The sequence below is a fragment of the Patagioenas fasciata genome, chromosome 11, assembly GCF_037038585.1.
Source record: "Patagioenas fasciata isolate bPatFas1 chromosome 11, bPatFas1.hap1, whole genome shotgun sequence".
Classification (NCBI taxonomy): Eukaryota; Metazoa; Chordata; class Aves; order Columbiformes; family Columbidae; genus Patagioenas; species Patagioenas fasciata.
In genome coordinates this window covers 19,383,907-19,406,538 of record NC_092530.1, presented here as the reverse complement: position 1 = coordinate 19,406,538, position 22,632 = coordinate 19,383,907, and the positions used below count along the sequence as shown (strand labels likewise).

Sequence of the window (22,632 nt, the reverse complement as noted above, 5' to 3'; positions counted from 1 at the left end):
AGCAAGACCTGCTGGCAACAGCCACTGGTCTCTGCAGCCAGGCCAGTCCGTGAGGCCCCAAGGAGATGTGACAGTCAATAAGGACATTTAAAAATCACTGTGGAAACAATGGGGAAGCAGCTGTGGGCCTGGCACAGCTGGCATGAGGGGTGGTCCTGCTCCCTGCACAGTGCCCTAAACTCAGGGGGATGAGCAAAACAGCTGGTCTTGGGGCTTCCCTGTGCTGAACGCAGCCCAAGCCCATCAATGCCATTGAATCCCTCCTCCTTTCTCCAAAAAATATGTTTGAGGCATCTTGCATTGCTGAAACGTGAAATGCAACATGGAGCTGCATGGTACACAGTACATCCTCCTGTACCAGATGAGTGACTTCTATGGCAAGGATCTGTCACTTAAGCAGTTTATGGACATTTTTTCTCTTCCTGAAATGATGCTGCTCTCTTCAGTTATTGATTACTTCATAACTCATAGCATTGAGTTTGACCAGGTGTATCTTTACAGCGATATGGCTGATGCTGTTAGAGATGTACATGTGAAAGAGTTGATATACAAATGGATTGAAAAAGATTGGGAACAGTATATTCTGCATGGGGATGAAATCTATGCTGTGCTAAACCGACTGGTGAACCACAAGAAGAAACTTTTCCTCAGCCTGCCTGCCAGGCTTTGTCACCTGCAGTGACCCCTGCTCATGGGCCAGCGGTAGTGCAGGCTGTCACAGGGGCATGCTCACCGAAGGCAGGATGAGCCCCCCTGCATGGGGGAGAGCTCATTTTGGCCCTTCCAGAAGCAGCATGAGGGCCTGGAGGCAGCTGGGCTGCCCTGCCCACATGTAGCCCCTGTCTCATTTCAGGATCCATCCCAGGATGCTGAGCAGAGCCTTCTCACAGGGGCTGGGGACAGCGCGCCGGGGACGCCACCGCGGCTGGTGAGGGTGACAGCACGGAGGACAGAGGCACCAGCCAGCGTCTGCAGCCTGGTGCTGGGCTCTCGCAGCACCCTGCTCCAGGTGAGCCTCCGTGCGCCCCACACCACATCCCCCCCGGCAAGCCCAGCCGGCGGCTGGCACTGAGGGGACAGCACTGGGGCCGTGTCCCCATAGCACTGTGGGGATGGTGCTGGGGAGGCGTTTTCTTCCCCTGGGGCTGGCAGTGTTTCCTCATGGCTACTCTGGTGATGCTCAGACTAGGAAATCCAGCAGTCACCTGTGCCAGGGGGCTGGATGACACCAAAATTGTCCCCTCACATTAGCACTTACTGTGGCCTGGTGTCAGCCCTTAGGGCTCAGAGGGCAGGGGGATGTGGTGCAGAAATAAAGAGGCTGCGTGGAGCTGGAAATCCTCCCAGCCCCATCGTTCTCACCCCCGCACTGGCACACTCCCACATTGCAGATTTCCTTATTTTATTTTTCTCTGAGCTCTTAAATGGCAGGTCCATTCCTCAGCTTACCAGGAGCTTTGTTTTCTGTTGTCTTATTTACCTGGAGACACCGTTTATTTGGATGTGCATCATAAATCTCAGCTTCCTCCTGGTGCGAGTGCATCGCTTGGGCTCCGCATTCAAAGGGAGTTTTAGGGACAAGCGAAGGGCAAAATGCACTTTTGGGAGGGGTGGAGTGGCTGGGATGGATGCAGCTCACTGCAGATTTAAAATTGTATGAAAATGTTGTTTTCTTTGGCATAGTTTGAAATAACGCTTGTTTGCTAAGTCAAAGTCTTCTTCCAGAATACTTTAAATACAAAAATTGCACTGCTTCTTTCCTCTCCTTTTTAAATGTTTCTCTTCTTATTCTGGACTGCAATAAAATGGGTAATGCCCCATTTTTTCCCCTTACTGTTCAATTTCTCCTTTTGCTCTTGCCATTCTCTCTGTTTCCAAACATTCACCAAATCTTTGCCAGTTTTGGAAGGGTGGGACAATGGTTTTCTGAACGCAACAGGAGGATGAGCTTGGCTGCTGGTCTCTGTTCACCAGGGAGAGGGAACCACGACCGCAGGTGGGGCAGTCATGGGGCAAAACACACAATGGGGCAGAGCGTGATCTGTTGGGAACAGTCACATTTTAAGGGGTTTTCTTCCTAACTGTCCCAGGCTGTGGAGTGCAGCAGCCCTTGCATCCAGCCCCAAATGTCTGACTGTTGCAATGTCTCCTTTAGCAGCAGCCACCAAGCTTTGATTCTAAGATTTCATGCGATGGGAAATCTGCTGTGTGCCCAGCCTGGCTGACCTGATGGGTATTTATCCTTCCCATTAAAAAATCTGCACTTTGCTGTTAGCCTGGATTTCTCTCGCTTTAAGTCCCAGCCCCAGGAAATTTTGCTGCCTTTGTTTGCTAGGATAAAGGGCTGTGGCAATCAGAAACGTTCCCAACATGTAGGTATTTATAGATGCGTCTAAGTTCCCTCTTAACTTTCCCTTAGATAAACTAAACAGATTGGCTTCTTCACTCACTCACTCAGTGTGAGGCAGGTTGTTCCAGCCCTGAAATAATTCCTGTCATTCTTTTCTGAAGCTTTTTTTCATTTTCAGCCTCCTCCTTCCTCAGCCTATGTTGATATGGGTCAGGAGCCGGTCCTCTGCGCCGGGCACCGGTGCTTTCCGGGTCCCCCATCCGTGGGGACAACACAGCTGCTGGCTCAGAGCAGGGGTCACTGCCCCGAGAGGGAAGGAGTGGTGGGGACTGGGGTGGGCAGGACAGGGCTCTGGGAGGGCTGTGCGCTGGCAGGGCTCTCTCATCTGCAGCATCTTTCATCCCAGAAGATGAAAGAATCATATAATAGTTTGGGTTGGAAGGGACCTTCGAAGGTTGTCTAGTTCAGCACCCCTGCCATGAGCAGGGACATCTTCAGCCAGACCAGGTTGCTTAGAGCCCCATCCAGCCCAGCCTTGAATGTTTCCAGGGATGGGGCATCTCTCTGGACAGCCTGTGCCAGATGGCCACTTCACAGCCTGCACACAGGCAGAATAAGGACCTGGAGGGGAAAAAACGTCAGGATGGTAGTGTTCAGTGCTGAGCTTAGCCATGCCTGTAGTCCTGCCTGAAGCTCAGATATATGTGGACACCCAGCAGCTTTCCTGGAAATTGGGACCAAGTGGTGCTGGAGAGCTGCAGGCTCAAGCACTGCTCCTCTGCAGCATCCCCTGTGCTGGGATACAGGGGCCTTTGACACAGCAATGAGCCTGTTCCCTGAGATGTCATCTGCATCACTGAACACAGGCCTTGCCTCAGTGGAGCGGGAACATTTCCAGCAGATCCCAATGTCAGCGATCCAGACCATGAGATGGGATCAGCTGTACCTGGGGCAGGCTCTGCCGATGGACCACAGCACAGGCCCTGCTTCTCATCCCTCACACCTGCGTGAAGGCACTGAGGACACCTCAGCTTCTGCCCAGCATCACTTCCTGTGTCGGTTCTCAACAGTGCCAGTGTGCAGGACAGTGTTGGGGCTGGGTAACACCTACACACCTAGCTCCTGCCCACCTCCACAGTGACTTCTTGCTCCTCAGCCTTCCATGTGTGCTTTTTGCCATGGGCACTTCCAAAGTGGGTTTCAGGAAAACACTTGAGATGGCAAATGGCACTTGGAAGAACTGGGGAGGTTTTTATGATAGGTGATATTTAATGCTAGGGCAGGGGAGCACCAGCTGCAAGGCAAATCAGCTGCCCCCCTGATGCTATCAGACCAGGAACACGAACTCTAGTGGACACCCTGCCACTGATAAAAGGCAAGATGATGAACTGGCTTGTCCTGTCCAAAGTAAGTGCAATTCTCTTATCACATCCATCAATGTAAATCTGTTTTCTATTCTCCTGGCTTTGTCCGGTCCCCTGCCTGCAGCTCTCCCTGATGGTGATAGCAGAGCAAAAGCCACCGTAACCTGCTTTGGCCAGGAAGACGCATGAGAAATAAATTGCCTCTCTGCACAAACACTTCCAGGAACAGGATATTTTCTGTCTGCTGGCAAGGATATGTGTGCACTCCAAGTAGCCCTGTGGTGTGCAAATAGCTGCTGCAAAGGAAGTGTGACCAGTAAAGACACCAACAACATGTGCTTCCTGACGGCAAGGCTGAGTGGGCTGAAACCATCCCTCCCTGAGAAAGTGGATGTTCATCCCTCAACAGGGCAAGAGCAAAGGGACTTGGCCAGCCGTAGTGCCCCTTTGAGGCACTCAGAGGCACAATCCTGCCTGTGCTCTGGGGTTTGTGGGGTTTTATTTGCTGAATCCTCCGTTTCAATCTTTCCCTGAGTCCAGTGGTGGCCTTAGCAGGACTGCTGAGGGCTTGTGAGCATCTGCATTGGGAAGACCCATGAGGATGCTCCCGTGGCCAGTGCTGTTCGCCTACACCCACAGGCTGGCAGGAAGGCTGCTCCTCTCAGTAAACACCGTTCTCATCCTCCATGCAGGGAGCAGAGAGCAGCCAGCTGTAAAGATAAATGAAAGAAGAACAATGCTGCTGATGAGCAGAAACTCTGCGCCTGCGAGGACAAGCTGCTCTTCCCCTGCCACCCTCTCCTGCCTCCTCGCACAGCTCTGCAGCCTCTCTGACTTCATTTCTGTCATCACGCCAGTGCAATGCTGTCCCTCCCACGGCTGCCTGCCCGTGTGTCCCTCCTTCCCTCCTGCTTGCCAAGGGTTTCATCGCTTCGCTGCCCAACGCCAACGCCGTGGCTCTGTCCTCGCTCAGCCCAAGAGCTGACACTGAGAAACAGCAGGTCTTAACGTGATGGAGAGAGCCAGCGAGACTGCTTCAGGGGACAGACATTCCGTGTGTGCTCCGAGATCACCGATGAATAGGAAACCTTGCTGGTGGGGTGTGCTGCTGCTCTCGCAGGCAGTGGCTGTGTGGGGTGCCACTCGGCATGCCTGCAGCGTGCCAGGTGCGAGCTGGGCTTTAGCCCTGCTGGACCAAGGCCAGAAGTGTCCCCTTACCTCCCTGCATCCCAGTAAGGACACAGCCCAGCTCTGCAGAAACACCCTGTCAGGGTGTTAGGAACCCTCCCTGCTGCACCTGCCACTGAAGAAGATGCATCCGTCTGTCCTATAACCCACAGATCAAGTGCCAAAAAGGTTCATGGAGGTCGCCCAGGGGATTTGGCAGAGAAAGGCACGCTGTGCCACCAGCGTGGTGACCGGCTGTCTGCTTCCCTCGTCCTCTTGAGTGTTTTTTCCTCTTTCCCATTTTGCCTTTGGCCAAAGAGAAGGGCGTTCCTGTACTCTGCACATTTGCCTGTCAGGAGTGGCTCTGGGCACCTGCAGCAGGTCAGGATGATGCTGGTGTGTGGCAGGTGCTGCAGCTGCAGAAATGCCCCCTGCAAGCAATTCAGTCTCCCCTGCCCTGGCTGCAGCCCCATCGCTCTTCATTTTCTCTGCAAGGTGTGTGAGAGGGGAAGCACAAAGCAGCTGTTTGCTGTTGCAAGGAGCGTCAGGGAAATGAAGCTGGTCTCTGATGCAGGTGAATGTCTGACAATTAATGCAGCCCCCTCAAGAGGTTCCCTCACGAGGTTGCTTGGTTGCACGTGCCCTACTGTGGGCTCTCTGTGGGCTGGCTGGGCAGGCAGCCAGAGCCATCACTGCAAGCCAGACTGGCCACTGCTTTATCTCAGCTCAAGCCCATCAGTATCAGCCCTTTCGACCACAAAATCCTGGAAGGTGGCTAATACTTAAGCATTGGAAGCAGAGGAGCAGCCAGCTCCCAGAGAGACCCCACCTCCCCATTGCAGCCCCATGCACCTTTGAGAGCATGTTCAGTTTTAGGAGAAGCAGAGACAAAAGCAGCAACCCACAGCCCAGAGGACCCAGCTGCTGCCCTGGTGTTACTTGAGCTGCTTTATGCCTGCAGGTTGCTTTAGGGCCCTGCATTCAGATGCTCTCCAGCAGTGTTGTGTTTCAGCATTACAGACACAGGTTCGAAAGACAAAGTGCTGAAGCCAAGAGGGTGTCTGTCTGCAGTAATATCCTCAGACTGAACCACACATCAGCCCAGCACAGCACGAACACCCAGCTGGGCAGCCAGCTGCCTGTGTCCTGAGGATGCTGCTGCACAGAGAGGGGTCAGCATGGGCTGTGTCTGTAAGAACTGTCACTTCAGTGGACGTTTTGGGGTTGAATGACCTCAGCTTTACTAGAGGCTCTTGCTATTCCTGCTGCCGAGATGAACAAGAAGATGCATAGCCCTTGGTTCTCCCAGCTCACTATACAGCTTCAGCAAAGGATGAAGAAGTAAGTAGACCCACTAGGCTGGCAAACCAAAGGCTCATGTGTGGCCACCTGTTCCTACTGTATTTGGGGACTTTCTGTCTAAAACCAGAAGCAAAACCAAGAACCTTGGCAGATCACAAGTCTTTTCTGACTGCACAAGGTAGGAAAGCCCTGCCAGACATAGGGCTGTTGGTCTGTCCATTCACCCGAGTCATCATCACTGTTTTGAAGGTATTTTGTGATGGTGCAAATGTGTGCATTGGCGGAAAGGGTACAGTGACGGCAAGGCTTTGGGGAGTGTCCCACAGACAGTCACTCTCCAGAGTCATCCAGAGAAGCCTGGAGCCCATCCATCCTCCCTCCAGATTCATGCTTCATCTTCGTTTGCCTCCATTTAGTGCACGTGTCTGCCCATCCCCAGGCGAGCACAACTGTTGGGGGGGCTCACACACTGGGATTCATACTGATGGGTTTCATGCATATCTCTGAAAGCAAAATATTCACAGACATCTCAGCTGGATGGGGACCGAACAGGAGCCAGCCCACTCAGCACCTTGGCCAGGAGCTCCATGAGCAACCACACTGTCCCTGCTGGGTCTCTGCTTTGTTCATCAAGATTCCAAAATGAGCTGGTTCAGCCTTGGTGCAGAGTCCCCACGGCAGCACCCAGGTCCTTCCTTTCCGGATTTGCCTTGTCAGGTAACTGACCATGTTCCTTCTGCGACCAAAGTGAAGCACTGGAGCCCATCTCTCGTACCACAAACCAACCAGGGCCTCTCAAAGTGCAGAGCTTCTGTGCTCTGCTCTCCCTCACAGCCACCCCAGCATCTCAGGAGGCTGAGGACGAATCTCCTGGATGCGTTTCTGCAAAACAAATGGTCTCTCCTCACCATTTTTTAAAGTAACAAACCAAGCTTGAAGGCAGAGCCTGGCAGGCCAGCTACTTTCTATCTGGAGCGCTAGAGCTGGGGGAACGTCACTGCATCTTAATGGCATCAGGTTGGACAGAAATCAGGATTCTGGTAGCAGAGGCAATACCAGCAGTTATAAATAGAGCAGCCACGGTAACTGCTTATGAAGGTTTTCAGTCTTTAGGATTTGAAGAATCAGTATCAAGCTATGCTGAGAGATCCATTATCCCTGGCACTGGTAGCAGCTAGGGCAGGGGTGTCCAATTCATTTTCACTGGTGCCACATCTGCCTGGCGGTTGCCTTCAAAAGGTCAAATGTAATTTTAGGACCTTATAAATGTAGTAGCAGTTACATTTAAGCTGAGCTAGGGGAACTTCAGGGCCAGGAAGACAGTGGATGAATGCAGGTTTGGGAATTGCCCCTCTTGTGAATCCAAGTATGAGCCCTTTGAAAAGTGCTGTCTGCTGTGTGCTGCCTTCTCTCGCTTTATCCTGCCTCCCCTTGGGTTTTGCTGCTTCCTCTTGCTTTGCTCTGCCTGCTCTGGGGGCTTGGAGCATGCATGGCTGCAGCAGTGCAAGCATTTCAAGCCCACCTCATGCTCTGCTGCAGGAAGCGAGTGTTTGCTCCGGGGCAGTGCCCAGTGCCCTGCGGCCTGCAGGTCCAAAGCACCTTGCAGGAGCCTCACTGACATTGCACCTAAATTTCAAGTATCGAGGCTCAGGTAAAGACCTCCTGCAGTTTGTGGCCTAGATAGCTCTCAAGGCTGGCGCCACTCGGGCACACTAGCATCTATGCCCAAAGCACTGGCATGGGAAGCATCATGCCTGGCTGGTGTCGCTTGCCCTGCCTCACAACCAGCTTCCCACCTCTTGTGTCCAGGAAACGTGGAAACGTCCTGCCAGGCTGTCCCCCTCTTTTAAGCAGTGTTTTTAAGCCGGATCATTTCACAGCCTAGGCTACAGCAGACTGCAGGAGGAGCTGTGGCAGAGCAAGTAAGGGGACACTGCACTGCAGTGCAAGGAGGAGACCCGGGCTGGTCCGGGAGCTGGATTCACTGCTAAAGCCAGGTGCAAGCTCTGCTTGCTGCTTTGCAAGCATGTCGCAATCCTGTTGCTGCACTGTTCATTCCTGCTCCCCTGGCACATACTGCGCAGCTATTTCCCCTCTGCGCGGTGGTAGATTTTGCATAGCTGAATCTCACGGGGTGTTTTTGTGGGGAAGTTTTGTAAGCTTTGGGGCTCTGCTGCTGTGGGAGCACTCCTGCATTACTGCTTTGGTTCAGAGCAAGAGCTCTCCCAGCTGCCTGCCCTCACCACACTGTGTCCAGGGGCAGAGTTCACAGTCTGGCTGCCTTTGGGGTGAAACTCAACCCAGCTGTGCACTCTGGCCCCTGTGCATGCCCAGTCCCTGAGACCCGACCATCTCTTGTCCAAACCAGGGACAGGGCAGCTGCACGTCATCCCTTGAAATCATCTGTCACCCAGGGCTTGTGTTGCTCCTTGGGAACACACGTGTATGGATGTGCCCGTGCCGCGGGAACACCTCCTCACCCCACGGCTGGGCACGGTTTGAAGGTCACGTCGGAGGTTCCGAAACGGTCGTGTCTTTGCCTGGAGTGCAGGCGGCAAAGGGGACGGGCGGGTGGCAGCACTGCGCCTTTAAGAGCGGCCCGTGAGCCGGCTGCGGGCCTGCGGCGCGCGCGCTGATTGGCCGAGCGACTGGCAGGCGGGGCAGGGGAGGGGTCAGCCATTCAGAAATTTCCGAGCAGCCCTTTCTCCCTTAAAGGGGACAGGACAGTGGTGGCAGGGAGGGCCAGGGCCAGCTGGGGGCCCACCTCCAGTCCACCGCAGGTGCCCGGGAATCCCAGGGACACCAGCATTCATTTTTGTCCCCTGCGCAGGAACGTGTGTCCTGGGTAGCACAGCCCAGACAAGGCACCAGTATCCCTGTGAGCCACTGGCTGGGGGCTGTGGGAGCTGCTGAATGGGCTTTGCTCTGTCTGGAAGGGGCAGGCTGGAGCAGGGTTGGCCATGCAGAGAGAAAGTGTGGACCCACAGAGTTCTCCTTCTCATCCCCCACACGGGGTTGGAATAATCAAGGAAAGTACATCCCTGGGCCTGGATACCGGGAAAGGTCCCTTTGGGCAGGTCTGTGCTGCCCAGGGCAGCTACAGATCTGAGCAGAGTGGTGCTGAGTGAGCCCTTGCAGCTCTTTTAGAGCCACATGTTGACCCACTCTGAGGGTAGGACTGGTTCCTGCAAGGGTGGCTCCTGATGAGGAACCTGTGAGACCTGGCTCGTAGGGCTTTGTGGCCCCAAGGACACATTAGCTTAGGCAGGGCTGGCCAGGAGACCTCCAACAGCCTTGTACAGCATGAGTGGGGTGTTTTCGGCTGCCGCTAAGTCTCAGTGTGTAAGCATACCCAGGGACAGCTTGGGACTAGTGAAAAATGAAGGGAAACAATATGTCTGTTGGAGTGACGCTAGGCACAACTGTCTGGAGATCAAGGTACAGGACCAAAACAGTATTAACCCATTCTCTTAAAGACGTGAGACTTTGAAATACCTTGCTCTGACTCTGGCTTGGAGTGGTGAAGTTGTGTCCTGGTCACATTTTCAATCCTTTCTTCTTCTCTATTAGGCTGAAAATGTGCTTTATTCTAAAGGACATGAGGCACACACAAGGACTTGGCATCACAGACCACAGGACATGGCAGTGCCGTAATTGCTATGCCTGTGCAGCAGCAGGGCTCCCCAGGAAGGCAGCCCACAGCCTGCCCATGCTCCAAGTGCTCCGGCACAAGGCAGGAGCCTCCCTGCCAGGTGATAGGGAGAGCGGCTGTGGGCATTGTCAGGCTGTCAGGAAATCCATAAAGCCTGCTGCAGTTGATTGCTATTAAATAGAGCCTCCAGGCTCTCCTTTATAGAGAGGGAACATGGCTCTGCTGCAGGCACCTTCTCTCCCCTGCCAGAGCAGCCATGGAAGATGTTACACTGGCCATTATTTCAATTGCAGAAAGCGACTGGTGGTGTTTACTGAAGACCCTCGCATCCTTTCTGCCACAAGTGAGGATACAGGAACTGTGTAGTAGCAGTGGGCAACGTATCAGGGATCATTAACAAAGTGAAAATGGTTTTGCCCTGGAGGAGAATAATTTCTTTGGCAACTGCCCTGAGAGTGCAGAGAGTTATCAGTCCCTTGGTATGCCTAGTTATTATTATCCCAGTTGTACATTTCCCAGTGTGAACCGCTGCCGGTGGCGGGGAGGAACAGTCTCAGCGTGAGATGTTCATTATCCTGCCCTGTCCCACTCACCCGTGACTGTGCAAACCCTTCAACACTCACAGGAGCTGCCGGCCCCATTTGCCCATAGTGTGCAGCTGGCTCTGCCTGTTCAAGTTCCACTTGACAAGCCCCAAACACAGCACATAGCAAACTTCTGATGGATGGGGGTCTGTGGTAGCGCTAAGGAACCAACTGATGGACTGAGCCAAGTTTGGTTGGTTCCTCCCTTTGCTGCTCATCTCCCTATGGCCTGCTCCCCCCCGTGCATTTACCTCCTGTGCTCCTCGCCCCCTTGTCCTCAGCTGAGTGGCTGCAGACCCTGCTGCCTCTCTTGTGCAGTGGGCATTGAGTAGCTTTTTGCTGGTGGTTGTGGTGGAGAAAGGTACCTCCACCATGCCAAACTGTCCCCCATCTTCCCTCCTCAGCATGGGTGTCTTTACAAAGATGACATCTCCCCCATCTGCACCCAGGTTCAGAGCTAACACGTGGCTTCAGTTCCCCTGGCAGGACCCAGCTCCAACTTGGGCTAAAGGCAAGGGGCAGCACGATGGCACGCGTGTGACTGTCATCTCTACAGGGACCTGCCTGCCTTCAGACTGCCCTGTCTTCTGCTCCTAGAAAGGCTGTAGGTGCAACAAACCCTCAGCTCCTGGTCCCTCACACTTGCCTTCCTCTTCCCGCAGGACTTCATGTGAGAGGAAGGAGGCGACAACAGGGGCTGAAATGCCGGCAACACCAGATAAAACGTAGCTCCGTGCCGCCTTCGTGCAGTGTAAATAGCACCATCTCCGGGGATTTCTTGACAATTTGCTGAAATTAGCACCTGTGAAAAGAGCAGCTGCCAAAGCTGAATTTAAATAAGACGGGCAGGCTTCTAGTAGGAAGAGGATAGAGGATGAACGAGCTCTTGGTTTCCTTGAATCACTTACCTCCATGAAGGCACCTGCCTGGAAATCAGGTCCCAGATCCTTTAGCTCTGCTCACTGCCCACATCACTGGGGTGAGATGCCCACAGCTGCCTGGGGGTGCTGGGCACTGTGCCTGCCCTGCCAGACCCACGTCTGGGCACCCCACAGCAGGTGCCCACGCTGTTTGAGCTCTGGCAGTGCTACTCCCGGTAGCCAAAACACCACTACTCGCTGAAGCAAGCTGGAGAAGTGCAGGATGAGCTCGATAACATGTCCCAAGCCCTGCGCAGCATTAAGGAGTGTTGCAAGCAGGCAGCAGCAACCAGGGTTTTTTTGTTTTGTTTTTCCTTTTAATTGGGGCTAGCTGGCAGCAGATGCAGTTCACTACAAATGAGTAGGAATTAAACAACTCTTGTGGCAGCTAAAACGGGACTTGCAGGTTTTCAGGATGGGAACTGCCAGCGGGTGGGGAAGGGCTCCGTCAGAACTGCAGCAGTTGAGGCTCAAGGCCCCTCCGTTAGCAGGTGGCGATGAGGCACTGATAGAGCTGGGAGAAGCAGCAGAAGGTTTCTTAGATCATGGAGCTGCTCCTGAGTTTGCGAGCTGGTGAGCAGCATGGGGAGGAAGCAGTGGTGTTGGAATGCCAGCGCTGGTGGCCAGGCTGTTTCCCATGTGGGGATGCCTGTTGCAGGACTGCCCCACCTGTGGGGCTGCCAGAGACCTTCCTTGTGGAGGATGCACTCCAATCTACTATGGGTTGAAAAAAATCAAATACTTCTCTTAATTGGTCAATCAGCTCCTTATTAAAGTGTTTTTCCCTAGCAGGTCTTGTCCTTTGCTTTTGCACTTCTCCCCTAAGTGAACACCCACATCCCTGGCTGCTTCCACCATGGGACTGAGTGAAAGGAGGAGATATGTATGGAGGGGGACAGATGTGAGCAGTTAGAGTTACAAACTCTGCATGAGTCCTCCCCCAGTGCTCTCCTCCCACTGAAGTCAGATGCTTCTAGACATGGGTCTTCTGCCTGACCTTGACCCAAACGTGGCTTCGATGGAAGCTCATGGTAGTGGAGGGGGCCTCACTGGGTGGACAGTGGGGCTCTACCCACTGCATGGTCCCTGCAGCCGAACCAAGCCATCCCAGGGTGAGAACTGTGATGGAAGGGAGGTTTGCAGCTGGGCTGGAGCAGTAGTTAGTTATGGTTGTGTTGCAGATTTTAGGAACATCTCATTGATGAAGCGACTCAGATCTCAGAGGTGCTGAAGGGTGGGACATAGTGGGTAGCCAAGATGGACTTCATGTCCTTCTACTCTCATGTGGGAAACACTGGCCACCTGCCTGATTCTACAAGCCATATTGCTCTGCTTTGGTGCAGCAAGCCCCTTCCTCAGCTTCATCCCTGCCCAGTCCCTCCCCTCATTCCCACCTCTGCCCTCACTGCTACAAGATGCCCTCTCCCCATGGAGGACACCCCCAGCCCCCTGGTCCCCCCTGGCTGCCCAGGAGGCACAGCATCTCCCCAGAGCACAGGGCTTGTCAGCCCAGCATCCTCCTGCAGGGCCAGCACCATGAGCTGTGGGAGATGGCACAAGAAGCAGTAGATGTGGAGATGATCTTAATTTCTTAAAGCCTGAAGTGTGAAGGTCTCTATTAATGCCAACACTACATGCTTTCCTTCCATGCACACAAACACAGTTTTTCATTGATTAAAATAACTCTTAACAAGGTTGTTTTTCATGCAGGCATCCAATCCTTCTGTGCCTCAGTGATCTCCTGGGGTCTGCGGTGTCCTGTGACACTGAGCTCTGCAGGTTAGAAGCACATTCTTACGTGCAGCCATTGCTTTGTCTTGCTGCATCTCTGGGTCTTTGGGTCAGTGCCACAATGCAGCCGGGTCCCATAAGTGACTGTTCATCAGTGAGAGCCCCTCGAAGCAGCAGGGTGAGCCTTACCTATGGAGCTGTCTTTGAGGGCTCAGCAGCAGTGCTGTGCTCGGTTGCTCCAGGCCAGCATGATGGGGACAGGCTCTGTAGACTTGCTTGTCCACAAACATTATGACTGCCCTAAGCTTGCAGCTGGGGAAATTTCAGTGTAACGTATCTGAACCACAACACTGTTCCATGCCATGAAGCATGGAGCAGCACGTGATCATAGCATCCAACCTGTGATGGAGGTAACTTGAGCAGCCCAGAGGCAATGAAGTACAGGCAGTGCTGAAGAGTACAGGCTCTGCACCACATGGTGAAGACCATGGGGCTTGGAGACAACGCAGATCCTGATTACGGGGTGTCTTCTTCCCCTTTATCCAGAAGCAACTATTAATATTTCACTTGACCACTTGGGAACAAACACTGCAGTAACACCTCTGTTTGCAGTGGTCAAGTGCAGAAGTAATTTTGCATTGTGGCTTAAAGAGCTAAAGAAACAAGGAGCAGGCAGGGGCATTCGTCTGTCAGCTGTCATGCGCTTCCTGCTGGTGAGCAGGACCATGTTGTGCTGGATGCACAAGGCCAGCAGGAGCCTGCAGATCTTGCATCCTGAATTGGGGTGTTGAACCACCACAACTTGTGGCTCAACTTGTGGCCCTCTCCCGCTTCTGTCTCATTCCTTTCCTCATATCCCATGGAAGCCTTATTGTGTAGCTTTCATTGCTTTTCTACATATTTATGTACCTTTTTTTCCAACAATTCTTCACCCACTCCAGTGTTTATTACAACACTTAAGCATTAGGAGGCCAGGTTCAGGTTCTAACTGACCAGATGTGGGTTTTTGTAATGGGTTTTCATTCTATCCTTCAATTTGTCTTCATGACTCACTTCTGAACTTCTTCTAGTCTGGCACTTCTGTGCAAGAGGTGAGGGGCTGCCTGAGCTGCACAGAGAACAGAGCCCTTGCCCTACTGTACCAGAGGGTATTTTTGCTCTTCTTTTACCATCCCCTGATGGCAGTGGTGGAAGGCCCAGCAAAGGCCCTAGAGGTTTCTACACTCACTTGGCAATGGCAGCATCCCCGGGGTGCTGTGCTGGAGCGCATGGTAGCATTTCCAGCAAAGCAGGGTGAGAGATGCTGCTGCCGGGCTAGTGACCACGGTTCAGGTTTGGAAAAATGATTTCACACGCAAGCACGGTTCATAGCTGAAGTGAACACCTCTTGGTGACAACCACAGAGCTGGCAGAGCTGCCCACCGCCGTGCTGGGGATAGAAGAACAGAGCTGCACAAGAGCTGCCTGGTGCATCTGGGGATGCGGTGAGGGCAGCGCAGGTGATGAATGAGGCTGTTGAGCGGAGAATTTCTGTTCCTGCTGGATTCCGCCAGCGCAGGCTGCCGGGAAGCAGCGCAGGTACCCCCCGGGGCCGGGTTTTGGACCCACTGCCCGGGAGCGGCACCGCCCGGTGGGGGCCAGCGCGGCCGCGGCGCACGGCGAGCGGCTCCCCCGCAGCCCCCGCGCTCAGCGCCGGGGCGGGGCGCGGAGGTTCCGCCGGCGCGGATTGGCCGTCGGGCGGGGGGGGTGGAGACGAGGGATGCCTCGCGCCGCCGCAGGTGCCGCGCTCCGCGCTCCCGAGCCGCGGCAGACCGGGCTCAACTGAGCTGGACCAGGTTAAGCCGTAACCAGACTGGGCTAAACCGAACCGGAGACCAGGCTGAGCTGCTCCATGCAGCGAAGCGGGGCGGAACCGTTGCCCCGCGCCCCGCACCGGGAGCGGCCCCGGGACTGAGCGGCGCTGCAGGCGATGCCGCGGCGCGCCCCCGCGGAGATCAACGCGCTGTAACCCCCCCTCCTCCCCTTCCTCCTCCTTCCCCTTCTCCCGCCCGCGGGGCCGAGGGCGCCGAGCGGGCGAGTAGGCGGCAGGCGCGCCTTGCGCGGGGCGGGGGCCGCTGCCGCCCCCCCGAGCATCCCTCCCTCCGCGCCGCCTCCCTCCCTCCCTCCCTGCCGGCTCTATGGTGTGAGGGCAGCGATGCACAAGCACCACCACTGCTGCAAGTGCCCCGAGTGCTACGAGGTGACGCGGATGGCGGCCCTGCGGCGCATGGAGCCCCCCTCCTACGGCGAGTGGCAGCACGAGCAGTACGGCTACGGCGGATACGGCTCGCAAACCCTGCCCGCGCCCGGGGGGGCCGCGCCCGCCGCCCGCGGCAAGGCCAAGCTGGGGCCCCCCGCCCGCGAACCCGCCGCCCTGAAGCCGCCGCCGCCGCCGCCGGGGAAGAGCGCACCCAAGGTGAACGGGAGCGGCCCGGGCTGGTGGCCCGAGTGCACGTGTTCGAGCCGCGACTGGTACGAGCAGGTACGGGCCAGCCCTGGGCAGCGGCTCCCCGGTGCGGGACGGATGGGATGGGGCGGGCGGCCGATGTGACGGGGTCGTGGCAGGGTGCAGCGGGTGTCGTGGGCGATCAGAGGGGATACTGGCATTGCTGAGGCTGGACACCGGCGTTGTTCCAGTTGACTGTCATCATCGCTCCGGCTGTCTGCCACCGTCGCCTAGGTTGGCATCACCGTTGCTCAGGCTGGCCGCCGTGGTCCTGCCCAGCGTGGGAGCTCTGTATCCAAGCAGCTTCCCCGGAGCTCAGCTGGGTCTCGCTCGGCACAAGACAGGTGTTTGGTGTGATGTTTTTCAGACACCTCACCTGAGGTTCTCGCTGAAGCCCTGGCAGTGTCGAGGGCATCCCATCATATTGTGTTTAGCAGGCGTGGGGCACGTTGCCTGCCAGGCCGCCTCATGGGCTCAAGGTGCTGCTTGCCAGCACTCCCAAACTGGCACCCGCTCTCCACTGAGTTGTGGTTTCCTCACTTTGCTTCTACGTCCCTGCTCCCCGAGATTATTACGTAACCCTGCTCTGGTCGCTGGCATGCTGTGTGCTTTCTGCCCCATTTCACTGCCTCCATTTCTTCCCACACACGTTCATTTTATTAGTGTTCTCCTCCAGGACCCATTCTCAGGCTGTGTCTCTATTTCTCCCGTAAATGGAGAGACCAGTCTTGTCTTGAACCCACAAGCTAGCTTAGAAAATGGTTGTAGCTGTTTGCAAAGCATTAAAATGGAGGCTAGACCCTGCCTGAAAAACAATATTTGCCCTGCTTTAGAGAAAGGCATTTCAGTTTGCTTCTGCCTCTTTCATTCATTATCTTCAAACCTCACATGATTTCTTATTGATCTTTCTAATTATTATTTCAAGATGCTGTAGCAGGCAGACACACGGGAATCAATGGGAATTCTCTCTTCCTTTCCCCTCAGAAAACACAACCCTCTTCTTCTCTTCCCCTGTTTTTTCTTCATTACTGTCTCAGTCTGTAGCTCTGGCTGAAATAATTAGATTCAAAGCTGATACGCTCAGATGATGTTTACAGAAAGCACCCAAAAACCCAGCCACCTTCCTATCAGCCTGGTCCTGCTTTCTGTCTCTTTCTCTGCATTCTTTGCATCAAAATCAGCCTCAGCTCTCTCTTGCCTGCTGATTCCTGGCAAGCATTCTTCCATCTTTCCTTTGCTATATCTTTCCTTCCCTCCATCAAGAGCAGCAAGCTCAGGGAGCTGGGTAGGAGCAGGGAATTGAAGCATGTCTGCTCCCTCCTTTCCACTGCTGCTTGCATGAAAGGTTCGGCCCAGGGTTCCTGGGAGGATGATCGCAAGCAGGCTGGGAAGGAAGCGATGCCAGCTGCATTGCTGCTGTGGCAGGCTGGGCAGGGGAGCCTTTCATGTTTTTGCAATGGTGGAAGAGAAATCATTGTCTCTTTGTGGTGTTGCCACGGAGCCCCAGGGCTTGGGCTGCTCTGAAAGTCCATGTTGGGAATCTCTGCTCGGCCTTAGCCTTTCTGAAGATTTAAAAAAAAATCAAAAGCTCCTCACGGCGTTGCAGGCAACAGAGGGGATGCCAATGTGTGAGGCTACGTGAGCATAGCAGGGTCTGCATGTAGAATATGACGCGTGTGGTATGTGCGCTGCCTGTATCAGAGCAGGCAGGATTGTTCCCTGGTGTGTAGCAAATGTATGCAATGAGTAAAGCTTTGCAGCAAATACCTCAGCAACATTCTCCTTCTGATCCGAGGATACAAAGTGCTCGAGCCATCAGGAATCCATGTTCTTCCCAGTCCAGTGATGAGCAGAGGGACAAAAGGTGGTAAAATGGAAACAGCTGGGCATGGCATGTGCCCAAGGAGACTGGTCTGGCTCTGAGTAGCTGGGAGATGTCGGACTCTGGGTAGATTTGTCCAGATGCTGCAAAGGTGAAGCTGGTCTAATTTGCAGGAGCTGAGAAGGCAGCTTCTGTGTCCTCGAGAGCCTCGGCTAGAGGTAGGGTTCCATTTTTCAGGGCTGCCCCTTTAAATGAGCTCCCTGTCCCTGGAAACACTTCCAGCAGCAAAGGTGGGAAGGAGTGTGTGGGCCAGGAGGCTTCTCTGGGAAAGCAAGGATCTGTTCACCTCCCAAGGAGCTTCACTGCTTCTCATTTAAGCCTTTTTTCACCCCTTACTTCTTCATGAAAGCAGAGGAGAGTATTCGCTGCCTGTGCGCGCTGGCGCGGTCGCGCGTGTGGATGCTCTGTCATCGGAAACGTGCTCACAGTTGCATATGGTGGTGTATGTTCTCTGACATCATGCGTGCTCGTGGGCCCTGTGTGCAGCTCCGCAGCGTGTGAGATGTGCCCACACGTGCTGCCCCACACACAGCACAGTCCTAACGTCAAACCGCACCTCCTCCCACCTCCGGTGCCCTGTCAGTTCTCTCCTTCTGCCTCTCCCCTTCTCTAGGACACGAATTAGCTGGCTCAGGCAATGCCAGTAACTGAGAACCCCTAATCCTGCCCATGGGGAGGGAGGAAATCTCCGAGCTCTGGATTTGTCATTTCTTTTTGCTTTGGTTTTCATCTCTCCTCTGAGATCTCTTCCGTTTCTTCTCCATTATCTATCCATGTCCCATGTTCATTAGTCCCCACTCCCTGTGCTTGCTGTCGTTGCCATCCTCCTTTGTTCCCATCACCATCACTCTGGCCAGCTTGTCACTGAACCCCCTTGTTTGCTGGCAGGGGACTGGGGTCTTCCACAGCCAGACCGGGGTGAGAGGAGGATTCCTGGCTGTGGGGGAGGAATGGCAGCGCGATCCAGGGGAGCATCCCTGATGCACAGCACCGGAGGAGCAGAGCGCTCAAACCCCTCCTCTGCCCTGCACAGTGACGCCCACGGGCTCTCAGTACAGCAGTGCTGAGCTGCCCAGCCATGCCAGAGCCCCTTCCCCTGTGTTTCTCGCTGCGCTGAGGGTCCAGCAGCATCCGGCACCTTTCTGTCCCACAGGGAAGGACCAGCCCTGTGGCTTAGTTCACACCAAGGTCCCTGGTGTTGGGCACAGTGGCCTGAGCGGAGCCCCGCCATGAGGTTCCCAAGGGTCTCACCAGTGTTTTTGTGTGCATTTGGGGTGACCGGCGCAGAGGCACCTTCTCTGGTGGCTGGGGAAGGAGTGCGGGGCAGTGCAGTTCTGCAGCATGTGGTTGGGAAGTGGCCTCTGCCAGCGAGGCTGCCGCAGGTTTGCTCACCGCGCCTGGCCAAAAATGCAACATCCTGCTGTCTCCTCTTCCCACAGCCCCTTTGTTGTTCTTGGAGGGTCTGGAGGGTGCAGGGGGAGGGGTTAGAGCAGCATCCAAAAGCCTGTGACCACCTGCAAGTGCCTGGAGCATGCCAGGCTTGTGTGGCCCCCCCAGCAGAGGCATTTCATGGCCAGGCAGGTGGAGGGGAGGGTCAGGTCCTCTCTGCCTGTCTTCTGCAGTGAGTGCTTCACCAAAGGCAGTGTTTTTCCATGCACAAAGGTTGCTTGTTATAGTTCCTCCCATGCACTGGGAAATTACCTGGAGCAGGTGAACACAGGGCGTCGCATCTTGGTGGAAGCACCAGCTTTTGCTGAGCCTTTGGATGGTCTTGGATTTGGGGCTTCTGGCTCTTTGGCAATGGGTGGTGGGGGCGAGGAAAAGGATTTTGGAAGGCTATGAGGGTCTGGGCTGGGTTTCTGAGCGATGGGCAGGCATGGCTGGAAGGAAGGAGGGAGAGCACTGAGGGGGGCAGGCGGGAAGCCAAATGCCAGTTGCTTCGTGGGAAATGGCTGAAGCCCCAGATGTTCCCTGGGGAGGTGCGAGGGAGGGTGAGAGGAACAGGGTGCCGGGGACACGGAGGCAGTGGAGGTGGTGAGGTTGGCAGGGTGATGTTGCTATGGCTACTCCTGTGCTATTCATAGAAGAAATTAGCTAAATCTTTGCACTGGAAGGTGGAGGAGGAGAGAGGAGGAAGGCGTTCTCCACGTTTGGAGGGAAGGAGAGAAGCCAAAACAAGAAGGGGGTGAAGTTTTCCTCCTTTGCTCTGTGCCGTGGAGGGGCGTTTGGGGGAAAGCACCACTGCCTGACCTGCGGGCAGGGTGTGGGGAGACACGGGCAAGTCCCTCCACAGAGCATCCACGCAGAGCCCTGCATGGCAGGACAAGCTCTGCATCATACTGGGAGCACAGGAGACATCCTTTTAATTAAAGACAGCCAATCTGTGAAAGGTATTTTTGGCAACCTAAATGTAGATACAACTGTAGTGAAACTTGCCCTTTGCGTCTGGCTCCCTCGCTCAATGCAGTACTTTGTTCCTGACCCCGTCTGTCTGCTCAGCCCTGGTCACTGGTGGTCCCCTTGCCCTCCCTCCACCTCCAGCATCTCTTCCAGCATGTCTCCCACCAGCCGGAGTCCCAGGAGAGTCTTCCCTCTCCACCACTCCTCATCACACTCCACTCCCTCATTGTGAGAGTTTTGATTCCCATCCCACAGACCTGTTTGTCACCTCCTCACTCACGATGTGTAAATCTGCGTGTCTGTTCCTAATATATCTCCCTCCATCTGATTTCACCTCTCAGCTTGTTTCTTGGGCACCTCCGTCTGGTGATCCTGCCGTCATCACCCAGTTGAGCTGCTATAACCAGGCAATGAGCTGCTCTCCTTCCCCCAGACCCAGCATCGTGCCCACCCTCGGCCGCTTGCCTGTTGGACCTGGGAGGCAGCTGATATTTCTGATGGACTTGGCTTTCCTTTCTGGCCGTCCAGCTGGAACCAAGGCTCAGTTAATGCTTTATAAAGTAATTCCACCTCCCTGTTAATCTTCTGGGGAAACTCATGGCGTAAGACCCAGATGCTGGGTGAGTTGGTTCCCCCCCACCCAGAGCATCCCATGTCTTTCTGTCACCCACTGCCTGGACTGGGCTGAGGTGGGTCAGACGTTTTCAATGCTCCTTCCCAAAACATACCGAGTTCATTTAGGAATGGGCAGCCAAGGACTTTTTTTCTCTTTTGTTTCTTTATTCACCGGTAAGACTTTTCCCCCTTCTCTTGAGCACATGAATCCCTCAGACAGGGGCTGTGCACTTCTGCTTGCTGACCCTGCCAGCACATCCCATTAATACAGAAAGGGATAATGCTGGAATTAAAAAGGGGAGTTGAAGGACTGAGCTTAGCTCCTCTCTGGCTGGATTACCAACTCCTGCCTGCCAGCCAGTCCAAATGCACAGATTGTGGTCCTGGAGCTGCACCCCGCTGTTGGTTTTGGGGTGTTGAGCTGCCAAAGGGACCCCAGGAGCAGCACAGAAAGAGGCACCGAAGCTGGTGTCCAAACTGGCCATAATTGAGGTGTAGCTGCTGCTGTAAAGGCAGTGTCTGAAGTCACATAGGTAGGAGAGACCCCATCAGCACAATGTGTAGAACAGGAAAGTACCCACTGAAAACGGAAGATATGGCCCTGCCATGTTGCAAAGGAGGAGGACTAGGAGGAGAGTTTATTGATGCAGGAGCCAGGGTCAAGCAGGGGTAGGTTTCAGCAGGGATGTAGCCAATGTGGAGGAGGTGGCTCCTTGTGAAGAACCTGGGGGTGACAGGAAGACCTTAGCCCTCTGCCACGGCAGCACCTGCCCTCTCCACTGCTGGAGGGATGCTCCCCGCATCCCCACAGCTGTGCTTTCCACCTGGCTCTCCTCTCATGGTTTGAAGTGTTAACGTGGCTGGGACCTGCCTGAGCCTAGTCCTGACTGGTGCTGGGAATCTGGCAGGGATCTGCTGGCCGTCCTCAGGACGTGCTTCAGGAAGGAGGGTCCCACAGGGGGCTGCATGAGAGGGAAACCTAGGGGACGGCTGAACCAGAGGTCCCATCCAGGTACCCTGGGAGTGCAGGTGGGTGGGAGGTGGAAGCGAAGCAGAAGCCGTTGCTATCCCTGAAGAGCTGCCTTGTGTGGGTAAGCTCCTTGGTGCTTCATTTGCCATGATGAGAGGAGAGGAGCTTCCGCTCCTTCCTTAGCTGCAGATGCTCATTTAGACAGAAGAATTCATTAAGACTTAATCAGGCTATAATCAGCCATGGCTGCGGCTGTGTGCTGGGTGCCTGTGGTGCACAGCCTCATGCAGGATGCTCTCTGCGGGGACCATGGTCTCTGGGTCCCAGGGGAGAACAGGTCCAACATGAGGGGCACAAGGAGCTCAGTGTGGTTGGGACATGGGGGCTCTGTGTGCCATCCCAAACCCCCTGTGCTGGCAGGAGGGACGATGTGTCTCTGGCTCAGCATCGCAGCTGCGATTCGGGAATGGGCATAACCCTCACTGTAAGGTCATGCCAGCGCTGCGGGTGCAATGGGCTGTGCTAATGCTCGCAGCTGGTTTTAACACATGCGAAGATGGGATAATGCAGGGATCCCTCAAGGGCCCTCATTGCAAATCCAACAGTGTGCTGTGAACATATATTGGGGACTTGGAGATGAAAACTTTTAGTACGGTGTTTAACAAGTTCAGAATACCCAAATTTGAAATGAACTTCACAGTTTAGTCTGCAGAAACTCACTTGGATGTGACTGGCTTAAGGACTGCTCAGAGGGTGCGATTATTTTCGGGGACACGTGGTCCTTCAGAGCACCCTAGGCCAGGCCCTAAATACCCTCTTGTCACCTTTGTCAGAACTAGAATTTAGTTTGAGGCTCTCTTGATGAATCTTGGTTTGCTTTTGTCCAACAGAAACACGTTTCTTAACACTTTGTAACTAGGTGTGCACTGGAGCTTACTGAAGAGAAGAAATCAGGGTATTTGAATCCCAGGGACCAAAGAAATCTTTTAACACTGTCCCTTATTCACTCTTTTTTTTTCCATGTACATACGTATTTGTTGGGGGGAGGGGGCAGGGAGAAAGCACGTGAGTCTTTCAGATGATAATCACTCTTCCTGTGAAAAAAGGAATTGAGTCAATTTTATTTGGTACCACCAGGTCAGAGGGAAGCTACCGGAGCCCAGCACCTCTGCAAACTGGGTCATTTATTTTAACGTGCTGAGCCTGGAAC

General features: G+C 54.5%; 1 protein-coding gene across 14 annotated transcripts in view; it reads left to right on the top strand.

Annotated features, from left to right (window-relative positions):
• Positions 1-22,632, top strand: part of DLG3 (discs large MAGUK scaffold protein 3) — a 79,943-nt gene that overhangs the window by 10,330 nt on the left and 46,981 nt on the right. For 7 of the 14 annotated variants that reach the window (XR_010652142.2, XM_065846949.2, XM_071813530.1 and 4 more), the window contains exon 4: positions 854-1,009. Coding sequence is in view for 12 of the 14 variants with exons in the window: in XM_065846949.2 (XP_065703021.1) it covers positions 854-1,009 (156 nt within the window). In the remaining 2 variants the exon portion in view is untranslated. Of the gene's footprint in view, positions 1-853; positions 1,010-5,536; positions 5,541-5,578; positions 6,901-14,905; positions 15,592-22,632 lie in introns of those variants that run through there. The other 7 variants (XM_071813533.1, XM_065846954.2, XM_065846952.2 and 4 more) reach the window with 5 other exon arrangements.